Genomic DNA, 12,128 nt, shown 5'->3' with positions numbered 1-12,128 from the left:
TGGTGGAAGGTTGGGAGTGTGGACGAGAGAGAAACGTGGTTGAAGTCCCCTGTGATGATGATGATGAAGGCCTCCGGGTCTTTCGTTTGTAGTCCTGCAGTCACAGTGTGGATGACGTCACACGCTGCTTCTGCTTTCCCAGACGGAGGAATATAAACAGTGATGATGATGATGATGATGATGAAGACCCCTGTGATGAATATAGACAGTGATGGCGATAACACTGGAAAGTTCCCGTGGCAGATAACATGGATGTAGTCCGACAGCGACGAGCTCGATGTCCGGGCTGCAGACACACTCTTTCACACAGACACGCCCGGGGTTACACCACCTGTTGTTTATGAGCACGGCCAGTCCCCCTCCTTTCACCATCTGGAAGCCGGGCATGGTGACGTTGGAGTCCAGTATCTGCTCGTGTAGCCACGTTTGTTTCCAGTGATGACTGCAGGAATGTAGAATTTAAACCTCCTCTTCTTCATCCTCCGTTTAACCCCCACTCTGCAGCCTCGCCGTCTCCTCCTCAGCTCCTCCGGTATGGAGGTTCTCTCTCCAATCAGGATGCTCGGGTGCCTCAGGGCAATCTTCTGGTCACAGGTGTAAACAATGCGACTCCCCGTCGCCATGGAGACCCGTGCAAACAAAAAAATAAAAGTGCTCAAAAACGCCAAAAAAGTATTTAGGTGACGTGAACAAAGTAGTAAGAAAGTAAGAAAGTAAGAAAAGAGTTAAAAGTAGCAAAAAACACACTGAAAACACACTGAAAACACACATGTTCATGGAAGCGTCAGACATTGAACAGGCAAAGATAGACTCCGAAGATGTCTACTGACCAGGTAACATCTGAGTGAATGTCGTAAAGCAATTTGTGATTCTCGCGAGATTTGTCGGGGCGCCACCTTTCAGACTTGCATTGCTGGTTCTGCCAGCAGCGTCCCTCTCCTGCTTTGCTATCGGGATGATTTGCTATACTACGAGTTTGTTTACCATCGAAATGACTTCGAAGCTGTTATATTAAGGTAAAAATCTTGCATAGTGTGCCTTTTAAAAAGGGGGTTTCATGTCATTAATCTAAAGTTAATATTTGAGGTTTTTCACTTTTTACTGTAATATTCTTTTGGATTAAAGCGATTAAAATCACACCTTTGGAATTATTTCTGGAGCCAAAATTTCGCCAAAAGACTACATTCATGATCCAGTTGTCATATAGCCATATGTGGTCCAACACATTAGTAATGATGTCCATTTGAAACCTTCCCTTCTTTTTGCTCTGTCTGACCTCACGCAGCCTTCATCCTCTTCATCCACAAAAAACAGATCAGCGTCTGCATAATTCATCCCATCATGCCTATTCTTTATATTCCGGTGTTGTGGGAGAGGTGGAGGGCAGAAGGAGCACATTGTTACAACCCTGAAAGGAGCTATGATCTTTTGAAGTGTTTGTGCGGTGCCTTTATGTTAGGTAGATACTTAAAACAAGAATGATGGCCGGTGAATCACTGTGTGCGTGTGTGTGTGATGGGAGGAGTGATGGAGGTTGGACAGTCTTGAGAGGCAGGAAAAGTATATGTTGCATAACAGCTCAAAGAGACACTTCCCTTTGGTCCATTAATTGGAAATATTTCCATTATGTTTCCACAGTGAGTATGCTAAAAAGCATTGCTTCAAAGACGTGTAATTAACATGGTCAACAGCTCCCATGAAGGTACTAAGTGCACACAGCTGCTGCAACAGATGTTTGTTAGATCCCAATTTACAAAAAATGTAAGAGCAAACGTAGTTGATCAATATATAACTAATTGTTTCAGTAAAGGTCCAGTGTGTAACATTTAGGAGGATCTTTTGGCAGAAATGCAATTATAATTCATAGGTATGTTTTCATTTGTGCATAATAAAATGAAATAATTTTTATGTTTTCGAATGAGCCGTTTTTTATCTATTTTTATCTTATCTGTCGCCATATTGGCAGTCATGACTTTGCCAGCTCCCTGATAATGCAAAAATGACTGCAGGACACGTGACAAGTGGTAAGTGTTCCTCATCCTTCTCCCGTTACTATTCCCCTGTTTAACCATGTGGAAAACATGATGAATACAGATCTGATATTCTCATGTAATCTGCAGAGGTTTTCAAGAGCAAGGACTACACCATCAACATGATATGTTTAAATGATTTATTAACAGAACAATAAATATGTATTATGCTTGAATCTGTTTCTTGCATGCCGTTCCAGTGTAGGGGGGCTTTTTATGGGGAATCCACTGTAGCACCTGGGTGCGATGGACCCCCTAGGGCCCTTCGCAGGGTAAGAAATAAGACATAGAAAAGGGGCGAGGGGGAGGGGCATAGAATATGAGAGCAAAAGCAGAGGAAAGGGTTGGGAGGATATTTATAAGAATGCCAGAAGAGGGTAATTGAGATGTAGGTCTGATCCTGATACTCCGCTAATAGCTTCAAAAACACACATGCTAGCCCCTAAATCATTTTTGAACAGTCCTTAAAGGGGAACTTTAATTTTTATCCTAGTCTTGATCACTAGAGGTCACCGAGTACTGTCGATAAGAAAAAGAACGACCAGAATTGGTTCTAGCAAACTGGAGATCCTGCAGCTAATGGCCAGAGCTCCCAGTTAGTTATAATACACTTTTTGGGGGCATATCCTAAAGAGTGCCTTTTGCTCCTCTTTATTATCCAATTAAAATGTGTGTGCAACATGCTCAGGGCCCTTACGTGACAACAACATGCCTTTTCAACTCATACGTTGTGCAGAAACCGTACAAAATAGTACTGTCGCCTACCTGGTTTTACACCGCTCGCTTCACCGAAAGCCCAGAATAATCGATCATGGAGATAATGCCTTCCCACGGGACTTCAGTGTGGGACTGCAAATAAGAACCAAACAATCACATTGTCCTACAAAAAATTGTGTTGCCGCACATCCCTTCTCAAGCCGTGTCTGCCAAAACGAAGCTAAATGAAGTTATGAATATAACATTACCTCCACAGTGGTTGCAGCAGTCTTCATCCTCAGAATGACATTTCTCTTCAGCCGGCCCCGCTGTGTTGTGTCTCTGTAGTCATCCTCCTCAAAATGTTCGCTGCAAATGCGGAGATCTTTTTCGCATAGTACTTGTATGGGAGTTTGCACATCCAGCTGAAGAACAACTAGCCACAACTGCAGTATCTCATGGTCATGGAAAGGTAGAGGATGAAAGTGTAGGCACTTGTACCTAGTAAACAAAGGCGGCGTGTTCTGGTGGAAGCGTCATAATAAAAACAACACGTAGAAAAGCATGAAAACTCTCTGAAAACAACCTCGTTAGAGAGGACAGGTCTTCACATAGTTACAGTGAAGAAACAAGAACGAACAAAAGAGAAAAGAGAAGAGAGTGTTTTTCTCTGGAGAAAAACACACCGGGGATGAAGAGGAGGGAAGCAACGTCGGGGAATTAGAGGAGGGTCGAGACGGGACGGGCTTATGGAGAGGGTCCCTTAGCAACAAAATGGACAAGCTAACAGTGCTGACATGGAGCCACCCGGAGTACCGTGAGTGCAGTCTGATGTGTTTCACTGAGACATGGCTGCACAGGGACATTATGGATCAGATTGTCTCCGTGGATGGCTTCCACACCGTCCGGGCTGAAGTCCCGTGGGATTTCACTTGTTGCAGGGAAACGCAGAAGAAGAGATTGTTGCAGGAAGTGTGCAAATCGGAGAGTAGTGTGTGAAGACATGGACATTTTTGAGGGGGAAATAAACTTTTTTTCGTCGTGAAGGCATTATCTCCGTGATCGATTATTCTGGGCTTTCGGTGAAGCGAGTGGTGGAAAAACAGGTAGGCGACAGTACTGTTTGTACGGTTTCTGCACAACGTATGAGTTGAAAAGGCATGTTGTTGTCACGTAAGGGCCTTGATCATGTTGCACACACATTTTAACTGCATTTTGTGTCTGTTAAGAGGAGCAAAAGGCACTCTTTAGGATATGCCCCCAAGAAGTGTATTATAACTAACTGGGAGCTCTGGCCATTAGCTGCAGCATCTCCAGTTTGCTAGAACCAATTCTGGTCGTTCTTTTTCCTATCGACAGTACTCGGGGACCTACAGTGATCAAGACTAGGGTAAAAATCTGCCGAAGTTCCCCTTTAAGCACTTGCACTTACGTGGCAGAGAAAAAGGAAAACAAACAAGAATATTAACATTTTTAAATAAAATATTCTCCACGACACGTGGTGTCAACGCAGACCCTACACATACCGTAGGAAGCTATGCGTAATTATTCATCATGGATCCTCAGTCCAGATTTTTTTTTTTTTTTTTAAATCCCCATTCATATTCCTCAGATGACTGAAAAATGTCACTTAGACTTGTCCATAGTCCAAACATAAGATGCATGGCTGCTCTTTTTAACAAGCAGGCTGTTCTCTATCTGTGATATAAGCGTCACGGAACTTCCATGTATCATCCAAAATGGATGATACATGGAATGAAAGAGTAGCAGAACGGGAGTTTATTGTTCCTTAACAGATGCAGCAGATTATTCTGATAAATCTTCACAGTCACAGTTTGGTAGTTGGGTGATTTACATTTTATAATGAAATGTGATAAAATATATATTGCGGGTTCCAAAGCAACATTGGAAGTTGCTCAACTTCATATTACAATCTATAGTCTCTAAAAGTAGAACAGGAGCCAGAGGCTTAAGTTACCAAGCTCCTCTCCTGTGGAACCAGCTTCCAGTTGTGGTTCGGGAGGCAGACACCCTGACCACATTCAAGAGTAGGCTTAAGACATTCCTCTTAGATAAAGCTTATAGTTAGGGCTGGATCAGGTGAATCCTGAACCATCCCTTAGTTATGCTGCTATAGGCCTAGACTATCGGGGGATTTCCCATGGTGCACTGAGCTCCTCTCTTCCTCTCTCTCTCTTTCTGCATTCATTCATGTCCCATTAATGCATGTTACTAACTTCACTTCATCCCTGGAGTTCTTGTGCTTTCTCGTCTCGCAGGTTCTCATGGATCCTGGTGGAGCTTCCTGCCATGGTCCTGCTTGACTGCCATTGCTAATATCACTGATATTGTTATTATTATTATTAATATTATTATTACTACAGTTACTATTGTTGCTGTTGTCGCTGCTCGTTGTCCCCCATCGTTGCTGTTGTCGTCGTCATTGTCTTCTTCATGTTCATCATCATCAGTCATTACTATTAGTGTAGTTGTTGCTACTGTTGTTGCTATGCACCTGTCTGTCTGTCTGTCTGTCTGTCTGTCTGTCTCTCTCTCTGTCTGTCTGTCTCTCTGTCTCTGTCTCTCTCTCTCTTTCTCACCCCAACTTGTCAAGGCAGATGACCACCCGCCTAGAGCCGAAGAGTAAGGCCCGGACACACCGACCCGATTATCGGACGTCATCGGACAGTCAGTCGGTGGTGACTCGAGTCGGTTCGGTGTGTCCCGTGCCGTCGTCAGTCGGAGTCGGCACAGCATTCATTTTTGTTTCGGCCTCAATGACCCATCTGATTGGTGGAGTGCTAGCCCTTGACTAGCGGATCAGTGAGTGAACGAAAAAAACGGAAGTGACGATGGTAAACATACTACGCCAACGCCAGTATCTTGTTATTATTAGCCATCATATTTTCCGTTCAACGAGTAATGACAATTACGATCCTTCTTGACTACTATCAACACTCTGATGAAAATGACTGACGACAGCGTGCTCTGTGTTTACTAGGTCTAGAGTGATCCGTCATTTCCGGTTTTAATTTTTTTTGGCCGATAACACAGATTAGCGCCGCCTGCTGTTATGGGGACGTATTACGCCTCGTGCACACGCAGACTACAACTAAAATGTGCGTCCTACTTGACATCCTGACCTGGCACCTTCTCCTCTACATTTTGCTTAACCTCAATAGCATTGGCTGCTAGTCTTGAGTCTCCTAGCTAGGCTAGCTCTGGATTCCAAATCCAAAAAAGAACTGAGAGGAAAATAGAAAATGTAATAGTGTGTGGACAGATTTGTTCACCACCAACATAGTAAGCTTACCAGTATTAATCCATTGCTGAAAATGATCATCGTAAGGCTTAAATATGTTTTGCTTCTACAGACAGATTTTTTTTGATAGTATAGCTTGCTGACCCCTGCTAGAAGGTCGGCAGGAGCCAGTCCCAGCTGACACAGCTAATGAAATTTAATAGGACACAAACCAAATGTGGCTTTTGTAAGAGTTCATTTTGTTTCCACACACACACACATACACACACCAATAGTCAATAGTGGTAAACTGAAAGACTGTGGGCCCTTTCAATCCCAAAAAAAGGTGGCAGATTGGAAAAGAAGTTGTGAGCAAAAAAGAAGTTTAAATATTTACATACACAGTTCAAAGTAACTTAATAAACTCAAAAAAATAAAGCAAAAAGAGACAGGGACATTAAATTGTGCAAATCACTACTGAAAACATTTTGTGATTTCCATTGTTCAATTTATGGCTCTTTTGAGCAAAAGTAATTATGTTGAATAAAGGCCTAAAATATGTTGTCTTGGTTCCTGAAACTCTGATATGTTGCCGGTGTTCATTGCTATTCAATTCAATTTGAGATATATATATATGTAATATATAATATAACATGAGATTAAAATTAAATATGACCATGAATATGAATTGTGAACCTGTAGGTTTGACCTTTAACTTCTGTTTCTCCTAAAAGTCTACAAGACAACTCCTCTTCAGCTCCTGATGTATTATTTGTTGCATGAATGCATGGCTGCTCTGCTTTCTCAATAGCTTTGTGTCCCATCATATATGAAGTGATGTTTATTAAAGTCACAGTAGAGAGCAGGCCATTCCTACTACATCAACAAATGCAATTTGCTGTAGGAGAAGCGGTGAACTGGAGTCCAGGCCTACAGAATCAAAACCGATGTGTGAGCAGATAGAAGAGGCAGAAAATACATCAACAGACTTGATCATCTGTGTTGTTGGTTACAAACAAACCACTCACAAAGAACAGGAGGAAGCGAGGAAAGCCTTTTAGTCAAGAAAGAAGTGTGGCAAGAAAACAGACCACACTGTATATTCACTCCTACGAGTCAAACTACTATTTGTCTGTACACAAAGTGTGTCAAAGTAAAGTGTCCACTGTCCTCCAAAAACACACATATGCATCACCTCAGTTCAGCCATGTGTTGAGCAGTGGAGGAGAGTGATGCCACAGAGGGCTGAAATATTCAGGGTTTTTTCCCTCATGTTCAGTCAATCTTCCTGATGCTCCAGTGCTGTTGCGGATGGATGGCATTCCCAGGTGACTCATGTCGTGGTGACATCAGATTTTGCTGGTGGCTCCAGACTCTCAGCAACTTCTCCCAGCTCATCCAGCAACTCTATGAACGCAGGTCGCCTGAAGGACTCCACCTTAGGTTGGAGGAGAGAACAGAGAGACTGTGTCACTAATTTCACTCAACTTCAAGTATTTATTTATAATATTATATAATTCTTTACTTAAGTAAAAGTAAAGTTACTGGTAAGTAAGGTTTACTTACTAAACCTTACTTACCAGTGTTAGGTAGTAAGTAATTACATGTAATTGGAATTTCATAATCAGATTACCAAAAATAAATTATTATAATCAGCTAAGTTATTCAGAGTTCCCAGTCTTTTCAACAAATAATTTTCCAGGACCTTTTCCAGAAGTTTCTCTTGACAATACAGTTTTGGGGAAATTGACTACATTAATTTGGTCACAGCCCATCAGTAACAGTTCAAATTAAGTGAATTTATTTTATTTTACAGAAAATTCCTCTTTTAAAAAGCTTAAGTATTTATTGCACAACAAGAAATTTGATGTTGTATGCATGTAGATATGAGAATTTTGCTCAGAGTTATGGAAAAACCAGACTCGATGCCGGAAAGATTACTGCAAGTCAGTTCCACTTTGCATCTGGTGAACCTGCTTTTAAGTGTCATACAATTTATCCTAACAACAGTCAAGTTTCAAACAAAATACACACCTAGGTTTATGTATCTGAGTGAGGTGCTAAAATACATTTCCAGGACAACATAGATTATTTCCAGGATATTTGGTAATTTTAATAAATGTCTAGGTCTTTCCATGACTCGAAAACTCTAAATTCTAAATTTGATAAATAATCATAGAAGACATTTAGTTAGCTGATTTAGAAATATTTTTAAATAGTTTAAAGGTCCAGTGTGTAGGATTTAGTGGCATCTAGCGGTTTAGTTGCGAATCGCACCTCCCTCACTTCACCCTCCCCTTCCAAGTGCGAAGGAGAAACTATATACACCCCTATCTAAGGCCAGTGTTTAGTCTGTCTGTTCTGCTACTGTAGAAACATGGCGGACTCCATGGAAGGCGACCCGCAGCGTCTGAAGATAAAAACAGCTCATTCTAAGGTAACAAAAACACAACTATTTGTATTTCCAGGTGATTATACACTAATGAAAACATAGCTATGAATATTATATTCCATTTCTGACAATAGAACCTCATAACCTCATTACACACTGTACCTTCAAAGAGAAAAAAGAATATTTGTGGAAAGCAGTCACAAAGGTGTCCACATATTTTTTTTCCACATCCATTTCTTTAGAATAAGGTCCAGTATTTCCTAAAGTAATCCTGAAGTAATCAGATTAGATTATATTTCCATTGTAATCCAATGGAATACGTTACTAATTACAAAAGTTACAATGTAATTTGTATTTATAATATTGTATTTCTATTATAACTGACTACATTTCAAAATAATCCGACCCAGCACTTAGTTACATATAAATATATACATGAATACATAAGTTTTAACATCATATTTTAATCAAAGTATCAAAATGCAGAATGTTGTGCGTGTGTGTCTGTGTGTAATATAGAATTTGATCATTATATTAATGTCACATTAATCAGTTATTAATGCATTAATGTTAGTAGCATTTTGGGGGTGGCTATTTTGAATTGACAGTTGGGGAGTTTAAATGATAACGATAGATCATATTTTATAAACTAATCATATGTTTTATGTGTGTGAATCTGTAAAGTAGCTGTAAATGTAACTTGAAAATTCCTAAAGAAATTTTGAGTGTGTCTGACTCTGGCCCATATATTAATACCATGTCATACTCTCTAGCACGCTAGCTAGCTAGCGCTAGCATATTAATACCTTGTCATTCTCTTTAGCTAGCTAGCTAGCGCTAGCATAATAATACCAGAGCCCGTCTACAGAGAGCCCTGCCATTCTCTATTAAGTCACATTGTACCGAATTTTGGTTGCAGTTCCAGCAGAGTTCCACTGGGGGCGATCGCCCATCAGTGCAGAATGAATGGGAGCAGATGGAGCTAGACGGCTACATTTGTCTCTTTCACCTGATTGTCGTTGAGAAATCTCAGATTTGATTGTAGTTTTTAAAGTTCAACATGGGTTATAGGTCGAAAGTTGAATGAACGAATTCTTATGTCCTTTCGATTTCTTACAGGACGAGTTGTTGTTGCCCATAACACGCTAGCATTCTGCTAATGAACACTGATTGGTCAGTGAAGGACTGATTACGACCAGAGATCCCGCTTGATGGCATCGTGTCCGAAGCGGGACCAGAATGTTAAGCAACTTTTTTTGGGTTGCTGGTACTTTTATCTGCCTATCGTTATGTCTGTGTTGTCGATGCCTCGATTGAAAAGGAAGTGCCGCGTGCGGAAGCACAAAGAGACTCGACACGAGGAGTATGTTAGCCTAAATGAATCCACCCCCCAGTCATATTAATACTCACATTCCTCGAGGCACTGGCCGAGGAGGTGGAGTAGCAGCCATATATGATTCGAGCGTTTTAATGGACCCTAAACCTAAACTAAATTATAATTCATTTGAAAGCCTTGTTCTTAGTCTTTCTCACCCAAACTGGAAAAAACTGCAGCCAGTTCTATTTGTTATAGTGTACCGCGCTCCTGGACCGTACTCTGATTTTATATCTGAATTCTCAGAGTTTTTATCAAGTTTAGTCCTTAAATCAGATAAAGTAATTATTGTAGGTGATTTTAATATTCATGTGGATGTTGACAATGACAGCCTTAGTAATGCATTTATATCATTAATAGACTCAATTGGCTTCTGTCAGAGTGTAAATAAACCAACTCATTGTTTTAATCACACTCTTGACCTTGTTTTATCATATGGCATTGATATTGAACATTTAATAGTCTTCCCACATAATCCTTTCCTATCTGACCATTATTTAATAACTTTTGAATTCATACTATTAGATTATAAATAATAATAATATAAATTTAAGGAGGAGATTCCTTCAGTGTTTAATTCAATGCCATGTCTGAATTTAACAGAGTCCTATAACGACTTTAGTCCCTCTGAAGTTGATAATCTTGTCGATAGTGCTACAGGCTCACTACGATCAACATTAGACTCTATCGCTCCTATAAAAAGGAAATTATTAAAACATAGGAGACTAGCACCTTGGTATAACCACCAAACCCGCCAGTTAAAACAAATAGCTAGAAAATCTGAAAGGAAATGGCGCTCTTCCAAATTATCAGAATATCGCTCAATTTGGCAAGATAATCTTAAAACTTATAGAAAGGCCCTCCGTAATGCCAGAGGAGCAAATTACTCAGCACTAATAGAAGAAAATAAGAACAACCCTAGGTTCCTCTTCAGCACTGTAGCCAGGCTGACAGAGAGTCACAGCTCTATTGAGCCACATATCCCCATAAACTTAAGTAGCAATGACTTCAGTTTTTTTATTAACTTTACTAGAAAAATAAATGAACATTTGAAGAGTTGTTGTTGTTGTGTTAACAACAATGATGTCAGTTACATAAGGTTAGAGCTATGGAATATTACAATTACCCAGATAAAATCTAAACAATATCTATATAGTGCAGGTTTTTATGTTAAGTGTAAGAGCAACCACTTCCAGTTTAAGCACCTCACATCTGGTTTAAGCCCGCCCACTCATAGTACAGACATAATAGTATATTCACTCATGGCTAATTATTATTTAATGACTAGTAGTTTTCTTCATTTGTTTTCACACATTAAACACAGCTATCTTTTTATATTTTGATTAATATTGAAAAGCAGTAACAATGCTGTAACCTTGGTTTTGTATTACTACTGTATTTTGTATCTGTAAATATTGGTCTACCTACCATGCAGCAGCTGGCTGATAACTCCAAAAGACGCTGAGGACAGTCAGACACCAGCTCTCTGAATGCAGTCACATCCAGTCCATAGTCCTGAAGTACATTAACATCGACAGTCACTTTAGTGCTTACACATTTCACTACACTCACCAAAGATCAGTGTGCTGTAACTGGTTCTATGGGCATCTGTGTCTTTTTCACAGCTTGGGATAAGTTGATAACAACACATGTTAACATAACTTACGCTGCTATTCACATGCTATGAGGAAGGGGATTTTGTGTTGCTAACACATGATGCATAAGGTAAGGTCTGACTCATAAGTGATTCTAGGTCAGTACTTCAAATTATAAACTGCTTTTTCAAAAATGTAGATTCTGTTATACTGCCTTTTATCTTGGACTATAAAAACCATACAATTAAAAAAAGATCACCTCTGCGAATCAAAACAAGCTGGTGGGCTTGCTCTTCCCAACTTTTGTCTCTACTACTGGGCTTCTAATATCAAAACAATCTTAGTGTGGTTGGACAACTCAGCCTCTCCGTGGCTGGGGCTGGAGCGAGCAATGCCGTCTTAACAGGTTGGGTGCAGTGATCCTGTCCCCAGTGCCTTAGATAAATCTGCTTATAGTGGAAGCGTCATTATAGAGAGTATGCTAAGAATCTGGAAGCAAATTTAGAAGCACTTTGGGATTGGTTCACTCTCTTATCCATACCCATATCTGGGAACCCTTCATTCCTACCATCCCAGCTTGATAATGGATTCTTATAGTTGGGAGACCAGGGTATTCAGATTATCAATTACCTTTACCTGAGTGGAACCTTTGCCTTGCTTGCTCAATAGCAAGAAATTTATAAACTCCTTAGAAATAATTTTTTCAGGTTTCTGCAAATCACAAACTATGTGCACACCCATGTACTATATTTTCAAAGTGCTTCATCCTCAGTTATAGATAGGCGCCTTCTCCGAAATG

General features: G+C 40.2%; 1 protein-coding gene across 2 annotated transcripts in view; it reads right to left on the bottom strand.

Moving 5' to 3' along the window:
• Positions 1-6,206: 6,206 nt before the first annotated feature.
• zgc:162952 (PKc_LIMK_like_unk domain-containing protein) overlaps positions 6,207-12,128 on the bottom strand; it is a 45,208-nt gene continuing 39,286 nt past the window's right edge. For both annotated transcript variants that reach the window (XM_051422370.1, XM_051422371.1), the window contains 2 exons: positions 11,163-11,249; positions 6,207-7,405 (listed from right to left, as the gene is read on the bottom strand). In XM_051422370.1, the coding sequence (XP_051278330.1) occupies positions 7,301-7,405; positions 11,163-11,249 (192 nt within the window). In that variant the 3' untranslated portion in view covers positions 6,207-7,300. The remainder of the gene's footprint in view (positions 7,406-11,162; positions 11,250-12,128) is intronic.

Source organism: Dicentrarchus labrax, unplaced genomic scaffold, assembly GCF_905237075.1.
Source record: "Dicentrarchus labrax unplaced genomic scaffold, dlabrax2021, whole genome shotgun sequence".
NCBI lineage: Eukaryota > Metazoa > Chordata > Actinopteri > Moronidae > Dicentrarchus > Dicentrarchus labrax.
The sequence above is the reverse complement of the archived record's forward strand: the minus strand, read 5'-3'. Positions and strand labels throughout refer to the sequence as shown.